This window comes from Eurypyga helias, unplaced genomic scaffold (assembly GCF_000690775.1).
Source record: "Eurypyga helias isolate BGI_N326 unplaced genomic scaffold, ASM69077v1 scaffold8673, whole genome shotgun sequence".
Taxonomy (NCBI): domain Eukaryota; kingdom Metazoa; phylum Chordata; class Aves; order Eurypygiformes; family Eurypygidae; genus Eurypyga; species Eurypyga helias.
This window is the reverse complement of record NW_010243055.1, coordinates 1-16,176: the sequence shown is the minus strand read 5'-3', so window position 1 is coordinate 16,176 and position 16,176 is coordinate 1. Positions and strand designations below refer to the sequence as shown.

General features: G+C 40.3%; 1 protein-coding gene across 1 annotated transcript; it reads left to right on the top strand.

Annotated features, from left to right (window-relative positions):
• Window positions 1-1,172: 1,172 nt before the first annotated feature.
• Window positions 1,173-11,160, top strand: LOC104507848 (nucleolar protein 10-like; the record flags this gene model as incomplete). Its single annotated transcript, XM_010149267.1, has 4 exons — window positions 1,173-1,346; window positions 1,744-1,991; window positions 7,564-7,666; window positions 10,982-11,160. Coding segments are annotated over 4 exons (645 nt in total), but the record flags the coding sequence as incomplete, so codon positions are not given.
• Between the last annotated feature and the right edge of the window lie 5,016 nt (window positions 11,161-16,176).

Below are 16,176 nucleotides of genomic sequence, written 5' to 3'. Positions count from 1 at the left end.
GGGGGGGGAGCGGGGAGGCACGTCCCGCAGGTAGTACTCCGTAAGTGCTCATTCTCACAGGAATATGGCATTCATGGAGGGTAGGCATTAGCTTCCTGTGGCATCTAATGAAATCTCATGTGTTGGTTAGTGAGAAGCATGAACTATTGAAAAAGTAAATGGTGGTAAAACTGTCTAAGCCAGTGTCATGATGGAAATAAGATATCAGTACATGGGGGCTGATGTGAGGACTAAAAAGAGTGTACATAAAAATGTATGTCCAGGTATTTTTCCCTGAAATGGCATTAGTGTCTTATGGAGAGCAAGGTATTTGAGGCTTTGGGATTAAATTTTTGGCTGTGTGACTGCAAGTCACAAATTTGCAGCAGTTCCTGTATTTCAAATTTACACTTGTTTCCTATGGTTTTGTTTTTTTTCCCCACTTCTTAGGTAACAATGAAAATTTAATGCTGGGGTGGGATGAATGTGCTGATATAAATGTGGCAGTGTTGAAATACCAGCTTTTTATAAAACAAAGCTATGTATTCAGTGATTTTAAAATGATAACAGCAGGTATAGCATAAGCTGAAATAGTAGCTTGAACTGTTCCTCGTTCAGCAGCAGCATAATTTATACTGTATTCGTTTTACTTTGACATGAATGAAGCTGCCTTTTCTGTATGGGAGGGCAGTGAAGAAGTGTTACAAGATGTACAGAAACACTTAGTCTGATGTATTTACTGTGAAACAGTAGTAGGATTGCATAAAGACATGCTTCCCCTGGTAATTTGTTGTACATGTTGTAGAATCATCCCTGTCAGGCAGGGTATTTGCCTTGGAGGTACTGCCGATTAGTCAATAGATATCAACATGTCTCCAGACAAGCTGGCTGAATGCATGAGGAACATTAGTTCAAAAATATTAGTAATTTCCCTATTTAAGGTGTCTGTAGTGTGCATAAAAAAAAAATCTGTCTTGCTTACAGGTAGCTTAGAATTATATTTATTTGATCTTTCCAAAAGTAATATAATAAGAATAAATCGTGATTATTTTTTTTTAATATGACCTGGAGTATAAATCAACAGACATTTCCTATGCTGGTTTTGAGTTTTGTGTAATTAAAAAGGTGTTACTTACTTTACTAGTCGCTGTTTCAGAATTTTATAACTCACTCATCCTTTGCTTCTTTTCCAGAACCTGCCTAACCTTCTCAAAGATGATCGTTTTAAGGTTATGTTTGAGAATCCAGATTTCCAGGTGGATGAGCAGAGTGAAGAATTTAGGCTCCTTAACCCACTTGTTTCTAAAATAAGTGAGAAAAGAAAGAGGAAGCTAAAGATTTTAGAGGAACTGGAAGCACAAGGACAGGTAAAATATTTTCTGTTTGGATTAGGAATCATCCATTGTGATTTTTTTCCTGCGTTTCAAGCATTTGGATTTTTCACCCTAGAAATAAGGAAAGATGGAGACAATGTAAGAATTTCTTACCAGCAATACCAATTAAGTGTAATTTGTAATGTTATCCTAGGGTTTAGATGTGAACAATACTGTCTCTACATGAATATAGGTTTGAAAAACATAAAATATGTAGGTGGAAACAATGCTATAATATATCTTCTGCTTCATTTGCTGTTACTGCTTTTGTTCAAATTGTAGTTCTCTTCACCTGTATCTCTGTAAAAGCTGTCACGTAGTCTAATTGCAGGAATGGCTTGAAAAGAAAATCAGTTGGTGATTTCTTGTTTTATACTATTTTTGTCTGCAGGAAGAGGAGGAAGAACCAGAAGGAAAAGCAAGTGATGCAGAAAGTTCTGAGAGTTCAGATGATGAAAAAGGCTGGGTTGAAGAGGTCAGGAAACAGCGCAAGCTTCTACGCCAAGAGGAAAAAGTCAAGCGGCAGGAAAGGTTCAAGGAGGATCAGCAAACATTACTGAAACCTCAGTTTTTTGAGATTAAAGAAGGAGAGGAATTCAAAAGCTTCAAAGACTCTGCCAAAAAACAAAAATTAATGAAGTAAGACTAATGTTCCTATTTTAATAGCTGGGGGTGGATGATTCTCAAGTATTTTCTCTACAATGCCGGCCAGTGGCGTTTTGGCTTGGCAGCACTCACTAGTAAAGCCACATCTGGCGGTTCAGGGATATAACTTAAAGCGACATAGTTGTTGAAAGCTTAGTATTGTAGTTAAACAAATATAATGTTTAAAGTATGGGGGAGAGACAACACAAGTGAGATGAGTAAGAGATGAGGATTCTGAGCCAGAGTTGGGGATCCATTACTCAGTGCTGGTGAACTGCTGCTCTCACAAGTAGCAATGCTGATGTCTGAGAGGCTGCTTGTATTTCTCCAGCAGTGTCAGTGTGATGTTGACAGTCTGGATGTTTTGCCTCTGAGCCTCTAAAAGGGTGTGCAATACTGCGTGACTGGTCACTGTTTGGGGGTCGCTATTTTGGGGGTAGGATCAAGGTGGTAAAAGAAAAAATGTTATGTCTAGGTATTTTGATGGCATCCAGGAACTTAAAAAAAAATTGGTGTCCTTATATTGTCAGGTCTCACTATTTCTGTTTTTGCAACACGAAAGGTCAAACGTTATTTTTTAATTTGGATTTCCTTAAATTGATGATTAACTGAAGTAATTGGGTACTGTGTAAAGAGCGTGTCAAACTAAAGGTCTTGGCTTTGAGGTGCTTAATGCCTGCAGATCGTATTGATATTTGTATGGGGTGAGTTGAGCCCTTTGGAAGATGAGCTTTAATAGCCTTTTTATTATTAAGAGCACAGTCACTAATGCTAAAACCTTGAAAGACAATAGCTTCAAAGTTCTTGCAGCATACTGGATGCAGGGCAGAATTTTGGCTAATGTTGGAAACAAGATCCTGGGCTAGATGGATCTCGTAATAGCCATTATGTTTTTACTTAGAATGAAATTATACAGTCAAAGAAAAGGAAGTGAATAATACATATAATGGGGCTATTTCTTTGTGTCACTAATGACTGACTCGACAACCTAGCTGTTTCATGATGGAAATTTTCTGGAGATACGTAAAGAAACATTTGATAATTCCGTGTGTCCCTCAAATGTGCGAGGTTAATAATTCTGAGAATTATTCACACAGTGTTTCTGCAGTAGTCTAATAGTCTGATTTCCATGTTGTGCCTGTAAAGACCTCTTTGAATAGAAGTGGTATTTTTACAAATTGGGATTTAGAGCAGTCTGCAGAACTGATTCCCATGTTTTCCTTAGCTGTTTTTTATCAGCAAGTGTTTTCACACAGGGATTTTTTCATTCTTTATATGGAATATATCCACTCATTCTGGACACTAACTTTCTTCCATTTCTCCACCAACTTTCTTCTGGTTGTTTTTCTTTCTTCCAGAAAATGAAACATCTTACTTTTCTTTGTCAGGAGAAAATCCACTCTGGACACTCTGACAGAGCATTGTAGGCTAAAGATATTATTTACATTGTACTTGTATTTATAGTCATGTTGTCAAGTAACTTGAAGGAGCCTGAGACAGTGGTCACAGAATCTTTTTTTAGGTTGGAAAATACGTTAAATGGCACTGTCAAATGGCTCTGTGTTCTCATTGCCATTGAAATACTTCCCTAAAAGGCAGTATGGCTACAGCCTGCTCACATACTGTTCTTTTACACAATTTCAGCTGCTGACCTCTGAAGGAAATTCTCAAGGACACTCAATTTGGAGTATTAAGATTTCATTTTGTTCAAAACATGAAAGCTTAAATGTAAACAAGGACATTGAAAATTAAGTAAACAAGCAAGTAAGTAAGCCAAGACAGGTGTAAGGAACAGAAACATTTAGGACAAAATATTACAATTTGACATAGGACAAAGTAAATGTTTTTGTCTGCTGTAGAGAGGGAGAAAAAATAATTGCTTCAGCCCAGGAAAAGCTAAAGCAAATGCCACAGACCTGTCCAGTGGATGGAGGAATATCAGTGAGGACATAAATCATGGAAAGAATTTAAAAAGACTGCTTTTAGGGCAAAGAAAAACCTGTCTAATGCTAATTCTCTGCAGAATATTTTGCAAAGTCTGATGCATAATTAGGGTGGCTTAGATAAGATGCCCTCTATGTTGTAGGTGCACAGTTAGGATGTAAAATGTTTATTAAAAAAGAAAAAAGACAAAATAGAGGAATAGAATAGGATGACCAAAAGAAAGAATGACAGCATTACATCCTTTATGTTTTCTGAGTTACTGTCATTGAATTGTATTGCCGTGATTTTTTTTTTTTTACTTTTGTCTAAGCAGTTAGCTCTATACTCACCGATCCCACTTGTGTTCATCCAAGCATTGTTCTCTAGGATGGAGTTTGATATTCCTCAAATTCTTAGAACAAATTTTAAAAATTAACAGCTGGTGTCTTTCTTGCAGCATATAGCTGATATGATTCTGTAATTATAACGACTTAGTCTGTGAGCTAACTTGTTTGGTTAATAAGCATTTTTACATACTAGAATGTCATGAAGAAAATAGCTACGTACGTTTTCTGCTGGCCCTACTCAGTGATAAGTAGTCAGCATAAAAATAATGAATTCAAGTAACGTACTGAAAATTGGAAAGGCTGTAGTGGCATGTACCATCTGGTGAGGCTGGCATGTTTGTCTTTGATTTGATTTATCCAAGTTACGGAATGATGGTCTGTGACCAATATAATTAAGTACCTTAATACCTTCACTATGCACTTAATGGCTAGGTGTTCTTTTTTTCCCCTCTAATCGTATAATGTTCTACCTGAGGAAACAGTTTATGACTTACATAAAACTGGGTGTTTCTTTTGACATGTTCCTGACTCAGCACGGCTCCAAGCCCAGCTTCTAAAGCAGTGGTGCGTACTATAAATTTTTTCATAGCCCAATAGTCTACGCATTTCTTTGCGCAGGAAAGCTGCAAAATTTACTCATGGTCATAAAAAACACCTTGTCTCAAATCCGTCTACGTTTCATTGTCCCATTCTGCACTCTTACGCGTGAAAACCTGCAAAACTTTGCATTGTTTACTTACCGCTTAAGTTCCTCGCAGAGCAGCTTAAAAGGAATCCATTAAAGGAAAGGGTTTTTATCAGGTTGCTAAGAGGTCTTGATTTTTCCTGGTGTCCCTTTAAAGGGTTTGTTACCGAGGTCAGAGCATGTCAAAATGAAACGCTACAATATTCATACTTTACAAAGCATGACGGTCAATGTGTGTTATAAAATCACAGAATGGTTTGGGTTGGAAAGGACCTTAAAGATCATCTAGTTCCAAACCACCTGCCATGGGCAGGGACACCTTCCACCAGACCCGGTTGCTCAAAGCCTCATCCAGCCTAGCCTTGAACACTTCCAGGGATGGGGCATCCACAGCTTCTCTGGGCAACCTGTTCCAGTGCCTCACCACCCTCCCCGTGAAGAACTTCTTCCTGATATCCAATCTAAACCTCCCCACTTTCAATTTAAACCCATTACCCCTTGTCCTGTCACTACAGGCCCTGGTAAAAAGTCCACTCTCAGGTTCCTGGTATGTCTTCAGATGCAGCCAGAAAAGTCAACAAAAGCATAGTTGACATTCCTAGATATTCCTAGAGTAAAACAGAAGGAAAAGTCCTGAAACACTGTTGTTCTTATAATGGGGGGGGAAAATTTGGGCAATTTGTTTTTTACTGTAGAGCAGGGGAAGTTGCTTCTTTTAATAACACTTCTAATGTATCCCTTGAATCAGTTGGTTGAGGACGATTTAAAAAAAATCCCAAACAACCCAGCTGTTGTGTTTATGTGTCACTGTGTGCAGTTCACTATCATTTGAGGGCTGCGCCTTTCCAGATAAATACAGCCATACCTGCAATTATTCAATGCAATTCCAACCCTGCAGCATTTTGCTCCTCATTTTACTTTTTCTCCTGACAGAAGCAATATCTAGGCAGTCATGCTAAATAATTGCTGGGTGGTAGCCATCTTTCTCCAGTTCACTTTCAAAGGGGAGAAAAATGGGACTTCACTTGAACGTAGAAATCCCACCGCAGTGTCAGTGACTGATCTTCTGCCATAGTTAGCTCTAAGGCTTAGCTTGTCTTCCCGATTCGCACAGAGGGAACAAGTTTCTACATGTACTCACCGAAAAATATACTACAGAAAAAAATACAATCAAAGTACCTAGTCATGAGAAATAAAGTAATTCTTGACAGTAATTTTTCATTGTTAATCTGAAAAGTCTTTGTTAGATAAAATGGCTCATTAACCAAAATTCAGCGGACTTCAGAGGCTTCATGCACAGGCCACAACCCACGAGCCCTTCATCCACAGAAATGCCATTGACTGTAGTGGCTGCTAATCATCTGTCTTTTTGTGATGACTTATTTTCCACGTTAAAACTTGTACAAAAAGTGTCTCTTGGCCTTTTCTTCAGGGGGATCTAGTAGGGCACTAGTAGCAGTAGCTCAGATTGCAGAAACTAACTGCGTTCACAGTTCAGCGAATGTTTTCGAAGTGCAGCGGAGGGTGAGGTTGATCGTACGAGCCACGTCACATTCTCAGGTGGCACTACCTGTTCGTAGGGCCTGCATTGCTGAAGGACGAGCCGTGCCAGGACTCAGGTGCCTTTAGGGAGTCTGGCTGAAGCCTGCACCACCCCTGCCTGCCTGCCTCACGCCTGTGCTGGAGGCTATGCGGGAACAAGGTGTATTTCCACCCTCGGCTCTTCCTCTTTACAACCTAACTTACTGCAGTCAGCAAGGGTGATAGTAAATATCAGCTCACAACCTGGAGCAACTGGGGCCACATCCATGTGTCTTAGTTTTGTAGGGGTATTCACTTCCAGTGGGGGAGAGCCAAAAGCAGGATCTATTTCGGCCACAACAGCTGTCTCCTCCATAAAAATGCTGGAGTTGGTGCCCCGGGAAGAGGCTCTAGCATGCTTACAGAAGCTGACTGATGAGCACCATGCACTTGAAGGCATAGCTTTGTGTGGGGCTCCCCTCTGGGGTCAGGTTCTGCCTTACTTATCACAGTCACTTGCTTGCATTCCTCTTTTAGGTAGAAACCTATTTGTATTAGACTGCGTTAGGTGTAGTGTCCCAACGGCTGTTTTTATTTGGACTGAGTAGCTCGTCTCTATCGGTGAAGTGATTCATTCAGTGATGAATTCATTCTGATGTATGGTCAAGGTTATTTCCTTCCCTCAAAAGTGTTTTCAATTCAGAAATTGTAAGATTTCAAGAAAACTGAATATATCTAGCCTTATTTATTTTATTTGTGTATGTATTCCTGACTTTTTCTAACATTTCAATGAAGACTGTAGCAATAGAAGGGTGTGGTTTATTTCTCAACTAGACTCCTAAAGAAGTCCAGCTTCTTTAGCTGAAAAAACAAGGAACTTTAAATAAATTTTAAAAATGTTTCAACTGAAAGCAATATCTGGAGGGAATGATTTGAACTTGAACACTTTTTCTGTTTACTGAATGTTTATTTTTTAGAGTTACGGCATTTCAAGGTTTCAGAGAAATTAGATTAGTTTTGACTGCATTAACAGCTCTTATTAGAATAAAAGGTTGCAAGAATAGGAACTAATGTTAATTATTTTCTGCAGGAAAACTCTTGGAGATCGTTTAAAGCTTGAAGAAAAACTTGGCACGCTGGATGTGTGTGATACCACAGTAGGCAGCAAACAGGCAACGTTCAAATTAAAGAAGGTGAGCTATATGTATAATTTTTAAGATAATACACAAGTAACTTTAGTTTTTGCATGAAAGAACAGGAACTTTAAAACCGTCAAATAAATGTCCCTCTTCATTTCTTTATAAGCTGCCAACTCTTCTGCTTCTGGCCAAGAGAAGGAAAGCCTCCGGTAGTACTCTGTGTGTTTATACCCTTATAACTCAGGCAGCACTCATAAAATCTTGTGTTCTGGTGGAAAATAATGGCTTCCATCTTTTAATAGTATATTGGCAGACACATAATCAGAAGCTTGTGACCTTAGCTGACTTCTGTGCCAGGGCTGATCAGATCTTGGTCTGCAGGTCCAAATGCAGTCAGGATGCTGTGGGTGACAGGCTTTCTCTCACTTGATTATGTTGCTAGGTCTCAGCATGAAAAAACCAGAGCTCCTAACAACTTTTGTCATTGAACTTGTGTAATACAGGTCACAGGAATGAGCTCTAGCCCTGTTCTACCTGCCAAATTCCATTTGAAGTGTGTAGTTGACTGCTGCCTATCACCCTTTCCCAAAGGGTTTTTATTTCGCATCCAGAGGAATTTTGTAGATGGCAGGCAGGTGATAATAGTGTGGACAGAGTTAAATGCATGTGTATATCTGCTACTGCTGTAGAACACTTAGGGGTTTTTTGTTAGAAAATTGCTTTAGAACTGAGGAAAGGACACATTATAAAAACTGAATATGCATATTAATTGATACTTGAGCTGACAAAATGTACTTCAGTTAAAAGTGCTTTTTCTCTGGTAAGCCTCTGCTATAATACATTTCTCCCTATCAGTGATCAAATGTATTCTTACCAGTAAAACACCAGAATGGCTAAGTAGTTATTTGATTGTCACATTGTGTATGCCTGGAAAAAAACCCTAAATAACCAAATTTGTTGGCCTATTTCTACCTTACTTGTTTTACCTGATTATTCTGCTTGCGGATGTCCTTTTTCATCTGTTCTTGATTCCTGTATTGCTGGAATTTAGAATGTGTTGACAGTGGAATAAGTCACAGATTCTTCTGCTGTGCTGTGTAGGATAACCATTCTGGGGATTTTACCAACTGCTGTAACTGATATGTTAGTGTCTTGCAGCTAATTAAATAGGATTTGTACAGTCTTTTTTTATAGTAGCTTGAACTTAGAAAACACAAAGCTACAAGGATTTTTTGTAATTGGAGGTGATCAATGACCTATATCGCCTTTGCTAACAGCGTTGTGAAGATTTGAGAGTAAGGTGGAAGACAGATAGAGCAGTGGGTTCAGAATGCCATTTTGACTTGATTCCATCAGATGTGCTGTAGCTTTGAGGTTTGCTTAATTATGTTGCTGCTAACATATATGGATTGGGTTTTTTTGACTGCTAACTGATCCTGCTTTATTGAAATGCCTATGTTGTGCTCACTTGCATTAAAAAGGTTTTTTTAAAGTCTAATTAAAAGAAAAATAATGTATCTATAGTGGAGATCTTTTCTCCTATCAACAGAGTAGCAAATTAAGACTTGCAAGTGTTCTCTAAAATAAACAGGCCCTATGTATATATTCTGAAGTCCCAGGGAATGGAGCAGGGAGCTAGGAAGAAGTTGCAATATGCAGCATGCTTGTCCTGACACTCCTCTTCAGAGGATGAAGAGATGAGGTTGGCAAGCCAAAAAAAAAAAGGATTTTAGATTTACCCTGATAATCAACTTCTGCTTTGTGATGCTCTTTCCTTGAAGTGCCAGTGTATTTAGGAGTTGGTAGAAAGATTTTCTGGGGGAGAGAATTGATAGCAAAGCCATGGGCCCACACTTGACCTTGTAAGTCAGTGGAACTGAGACTGAACTTGGCTGCTGCAGCTGTGGAATGTTAGCAGCCTCCCAGGTGCCCAGCAACTGCTTGCAGATGCAGCAATGAAAATGTTTGTCATTGATATTTCACAGTTTAGCTTTCAGGGGATTTTAGTGTGGCTCCTACAGTGTGGCATCCTGGTTTTTCAGTTTTGGCATGCTTTATTATAGCAAATAGATATAACAGAATAGCAGAGTTTCTAAAATACCTGACCACTTACACTATTAGGGAGGTATGGATGACATTTAAAAAAAGCCAAACCCAAAGCTTCAGATGCAAATTAGGATCACTCAATTACAGTATACTAGGGGTAGCAGTCAACACTGTTATGTGAGATCTCTCAAGACCATTTAAGACAAAGTCTGAAGAGAGAAACTACTTACATTTTCACATACTGGGTTTCTTGTTTCCCTACTTGCAGTGGAAACAGAAGTCAATAAATTTCAGCACCTAAAGACCACTAGCTTTTATTACCATGATACTGGTGTGGGCTTATTGCTACATTTGGTAAATTGGTTCATCTCTCACCTCAGCCAAAACGTGGTCTCTGCATGCAAATCTAGCTCAGTTTTAAATGGTACTTTAATGGGAGATTCAAAAAGAGCTGGGCTGGTGGATGAATGCTGCTGATTACAGAACTAAATGCAGTGGGGATACACATACATATCCAGTAATTGTCACACTCCTAATGCACTTAGCCTGTGCTGCCATTGAAATTGCGCTAATTGCTGGAGTATTTCATACCATGGACTGTTGCCTGAGCTTGGCTAGTTCAAATCTGCTAGTTCCAGTTTACACTAAGACAAATCTTAGTCTTCCAAAGAAAATAGTAGTTTATGGCTGTAAGAGCCATTTCATCTATGTGGTATGTAAATCAAACCATTTCAGCATGGTTTTGATGAAGAGGAAAAACATTAATAGAGCATGTGCCACAGGAGCAGAGATTTTAAATTATTTTCATGTGGAGTCTTTCTAGAATAGTGTACAGAATATCAAACACTTTAAAGAACCTCTGAGAACACTTGTTAGAAAATCTGTATGTTTCAGCAAATTTAACTAGTAGTTCTGTCTTTTTAAAATGCATCTGTGCAAATAGTCAATGTGGTACTAGTGGTTAACCAGAGTAGATAATAAATATCCTCAAATTGTGCTCTACCTTCTTAGGGGCATTAAAACATACATTCTGGAGTGTAATTTTACAGTCTATTGTTAAACATTGGTTTTCATTGGAAATCATGGTTTTATTCACTGCTTTTTGATACCTTTGTCTTAAATGTTTGCTCTGAATTAGCTGGAATGATAATGCCTAGGGATACCCAGAACCAACAGGTATGGTATAAGACAAATAGCGTGGGACCATTTACAGTAACATTTCCAGATTTCCCTGGAATTCTGACTTGATATATAGGTAGTTGAACAATGAGGTGATAAGTAAGTTTACAAGAACCTGAGTCTATTTTTGTTTTAATATTCCAGTCAGAGCAGCAAAGGAAACAGCAGGAAGCTGAGAAACAACATCGTCAAGAGAGGAAAGCTCTTAGGCGTTCTGCTAGTCATCTCAGGAGCAAACGTGGAAGAGGACGACTGTTTCGTTGATTTTTTTTTTTTAATGGGTGGTTTTTTTTAAGAAACTTTTAATCTCATTTTTCATTTGAGAGAGAATTTTTCAAATTGGGCACAGTACCAATGTATTTGTATTTTGATTCATTCATAAACACAAAAAACAGAACTTGCTAAACCCTGTGTTAATTATCGGAAAGTTTATGAAAACAGAAGTATTGACCGAAGGACATTACAAGTGTGGTGTGTTTATAAACTTCAGTGTGAACTGTATTTCTGCAGAAATCACCAGCAACTGGTTATTGTGTAACCCTGGATGTTTTCTATATAAGAATTTACGTATAAAACGAGGCTGCCTGTCTTTTATTTAAGAGCTGTGGGGTTTTGCTTTCTGAAATCTTTATTTGTGACTGCTTAGACAGACGATCAAGGGTAAGTTATTTTCTCTAAACACTTATCTTTGCAAGAGCACAACAAAGTTTTGGTTTATGTTTCTCGAAGGATGGCACACAATTGTGTTTTTCCAAGACTGACTTTTTGGCTTTATATTCCTGGGTTGCCTTAGTAGTCAGGAGGATGTACAAATGGTCTTCATGGGGGCAGCTGAGAATTCCTGATTTAGGTTCCTCTAAGTCACTCTCTAAGGAAACCTTTCTTGCCACACCAGTGTACAAAGGGGGATCTCAGAAGGATAGTCTTATTAAATTAAATTTTGTGAATATTGCCTTGGAATCCTTTGGACCACGTGTAATGTGCTTTGGTAAGCCAGCCATGGTTCAACATAGATCAAGGGTACCTGTTCACATAACAAGCACATTAAGGCCATGCCAGTAGCCTCATATTCTTCAGAAAGTTAGTTTAGTTAAATAACTTAAGAAATCAGAACCTACATTGTAGAAATAATTGATTATTTTCTATATCTTCTTTTTGATTGCTAGCAGAATGTTTGTTGCTGACCAGAATACGACATCTCTTCTTGATTTTTTTATCTTGCAAACTCATCACGTACTTTAGTGAACTACTTATGTAAAGAAATTAGTTTTTACCTTTGATCCTAAAGGAGCTTTGTTTATTGCTTTCTAAAAGGCTTTATAAATTGTCTTTTTGATAAATCCAAGAAATTCTGAACTTCGGATCCAACAAGAATCGGTTAATCTCCCCATCAGTGTAAATCTTTTTAGGAGACTTGGAGGTTCTTAAGTGTTTTGCTTTATAAACCAGAGAGGTTATTAATCTGGTCAGGTCTCCTGGGCAGTGTTTACTGTAGAATTCTTGCAGTTATTGCAGTAAAAACCTTGGTTTCTTATAGCCTGATGCTTTTTTCTTTGAAGATGGTAGAATAATCAGTCACATGGTTAAATTTATTTTCTTCTCCCTGATTTAATTTTACCTGCTTTAATTCCTTACTTCTGTTTAATTATATTATTTCCTTTAATTTTCACCTGGTATTTTCATTTTGAAAATGTAAATCATCATCTCTCTGTCCTTGCACTGAACTAAAGGATGAGTCTCTCAATACCTGTCTTTTACCTCTAGCTCTCAAATGTCTGCATTGTCCATAAGCTTCTCCTGCTTTCCATTTACACAGAACTGTCCAGTATTCCAAAATCAGTCTCACCCATCCTGTATATTAGGTACCATTATTACTTGTGTTTAGCCACTGAAAAAAAAAAATGTAATGCAGTTGTGGTTGCTGCAGGGTATGTCTCTTTTTGGAGTGTTGTCTTTTGATAACACACAAGCCTTTGAAAGCGAAGCATAATGAGAACTTAAAGTTTGTACTAGTGCAACATCTTTCCCCTGGAGCATTGTGTTACCTGTTAGAAATGACCTGCATTCAATTCAGGTGCGTTTGCTTCATGTACATGGCTATACTGCACATGGAAAGATTAGTGGTGGAAACTTGCCACCATTCTGGTTGATACAGGGAGAACTGGGGATTAGGTGGACAGAACTGGCACTGTGAGAACAAGAATTCCGAGGAGTTTGCTCCTCCTCATGATAGGCCTAATCCTATTATGCTTGATCAAGAGGTAGAGGTGCATTTATGGTTTAAGGCATCCTTATTTCAGCAATGAATTTGTTGGGTGTTAGGACCAGTCAAAAAAATCTGCTTCATCTGTGGGATAGTAGTAAGATGGGTTAACTTCCAGCTTAAGGAGTGTCTTTCTTCTGTTTTGAGATTCTCATGACTAGTTCAGGTCAGTGTGCACTTTGTTTTTCATGCACTTACGGAGTACCTCGTGATAATACTGACCATGTATTTAGGTTGGAGCCTGCATGATTACAGGAATATACTCCACACTGCTAGGGAGAAGGCACATGCAAACGCGTAGTGCACTGTTACTTCACATAAGGGATATTTGAGATGTGCTTAAACATACTAGGCATAACCAGTGAGATGCCTGGAAGGATACGACTGTGACTCTGATTCCGGCTAATTAGAGATAAAAGTAAGAAATTGATACCAGCCATTCTGGAGAATAATCCTAAAAAATTGGAGGTCACAGATAACATTTGTGAATGAGAACACTGAATCTGGCTCAAGAATCTGAATATTTGTGGATGGCATACGTAGCAGCCGGTTGTGATGTGCCTCTCCAAGGAGGGACGCTGTACTGCATTGTAAATTCGTCTGCTTGTCTTTTGCCCAGGAACGCCTGCCTTACGGATGGTTCCTCAGTCAACAGTCTCTTCATTTGTGCACCGGATCACTCAGGCTTTGCGTGAGATCGTGGTGGAACAGGGCGTTGGTGTACGGTGAAGAAGAGGCAGAGCTCTGTGCAGGCTCCGTCCTGGCCGTGACTGAATTCTCACTCTGCGAGATAACCAGTGGCTCCTGTAGAGTTCGAAAGACCAGAGAGAATTAACCCAAAACAGGTCTGTAGGGCCAAAGGTGTTTTGCTGCTGCAGCCATGCTCCTGAAGGAAGGACACGTCATTGTAATACAGGCAGAGGGATACCCAGCATGTCTCTAAAGCAGGAAGATAGTGTATAGTTTTAAAATTAACAAATTAATTGAGCTAATATTTAATCCCCATGAACCAGCAGCTGGTTAGAATCAGAAAAGTGGATTTCCTAGCCTTGATCTGACTATTAAATGTTTGAGAGAGGGCAGTGTTCTTTACGTGCTGCTCACTTTGGTCAGGAGAAGTGTTAGATGTTTGCATTTTACAACAGTGAAGCATGGCTTTTCGGGGTGAGCTGTCGTTGGTGGGCTGTGCCGAGCTGCTGGGCATACATTTGAGCCCAAGAGCTTTTTGGTGAAATAGGGATGAAGATTCCTTGCAAGCCATGCTTCTGAGGATTGGGGAGCAGCAAGAATGGGGAGCTCAATGAGGGAAGGCAGGCTGAGAGCTCAGGGTGAGGAGACAGGCGGTGGCAGTGACCTTCCCTGCTGGGAGGTGCAGTTGTCAAACGAGCAGTAGGGTGACAGCATTGAGGTTCAACAAACAGGCCAGACAGGTCCATAACGACAAGGCAGATCCAAGATCAAGTGGGCAGGTGAGGATCTGTGGGGCACTTGGGCAGGCATGGGCATAACTGCAGTGTAGCTTAGGCATGGACTAAGGGTGGTGTGGCTCACGCAAAGCAGGGGCAGACGGCCCTGGCAAGGCTGTTTAGAGGTCCTTCCCACCCATCTCAGTGGTCTGGTGCCCAGCTTTTTGGCTGACCAGAGCTGGCTTTCAGCACAGACAGCCGAACCCTTGGCGAGGTTGGGGATGGGTAGCAGAGCCCTAAGGTCTCAGCCCTAAGGGACCTGGCAGGAAACATGTTCAGATTCTTGAGGTTGATAATGCAGGTTAATGTCCTTGAGCAGCTATCTGGGGGAAGATTGAAGAGTTTCAGCAGAAGCTGACATATTAATGCAACATTAAAGGTGCAGGAGCAGGCTGTCCCAGGTTGCTGAAAGATGACCCGTTGGGGAAGATGACTGGCCTGGCTGAACAGAGCCAGTTCCTGGCTGGAACTCAGGAAAAAAAGGAGAGTTTACAACCTTTGGAAGAAGGGGCAGGAAATGCAGGAGGAGTACAAGGATGTTGTGAGGTTTTTCCGGGGGAAAATTAGAAGGGCCAAAGCCCAACTAGAACTTAATCTGTCTACTGCCATGGAAGACAATAAAAAATGTTTCTGTAAATACATTAGCAACAAAAGGAGGGCTAAGGAGAATCTCCATCCTTTATTAGGTGGGGGGGGAGGAGGGGACAAAGTGACAAAGGATGAGGAGAAGGCTGAGGTACTTAATGCCTTTTTTGCCTCAGTCTTTAATGGTGAGACTAGTTGTTCTCCAGGTGCCCAGCCCCCTGAGCTGGACGAGCAGAATGAAGCCCCTGATTCAATGGGAAATGGTTAGTGACCTGCTACGCCACATAGACATGCACAAGTCTACAGGGCCTAACGGGATCCACACAAGGGATCTGGGGGATTGCTCACCAGGACATTTGCCATTATTTATTAGCAGTCCTGGCTAACCTGGGAGATCCCAGTTGCCTGGAGGTTAGCTAATGTGATGCCGTCTACAGGAAGGACTGGAAGGAGGATCCAGGGAACTACAGGTCTGTCTGACCTAAGTACCAGGGAAGGTTATGGAGGTTTATCTTTGTGAGTGCCATCATGTGGCACGTACAGGACAACCAGGTGCTCAGGCCCAGTCAGCATGGGTCTGTGAAAGGCAGCTTCTGCTTGACTAACCTGATCTCATTCTGTGACAAGGTGACCTGCTCAGTGGATGAGGGAAAGGCTGTGGATGTTGTCTACCTGGACTTCAGTAAAACATTTGACACCGTTTCCCACAGCGTTCTGGAGAAACTGGCTGCTCGTGGCTTGGAGGGGTGTACTCTTCGCTGAGTAAAAAAACTGGTGCATGGATGGGCCCAAAGGGTTGTGGTAAATGAAGTTAAATCCAGTTGGTGGCTGGTCACAAGTGGTGTTCCCCAGGGCTCAGTGTTGGGGTGTTTCTCTTTAATATCTTTATCAATGGTCTAGATGAGGGATCAAGTGCACCCTCAGTAAATTTGCAGATGACACCATGTTGAGCGGGGAGCGTTGATCTGCCTGGCGGTAGGAAGGCTTTACAGAGGCATTCGGACAGGCTGGATTGATGGGCCGAG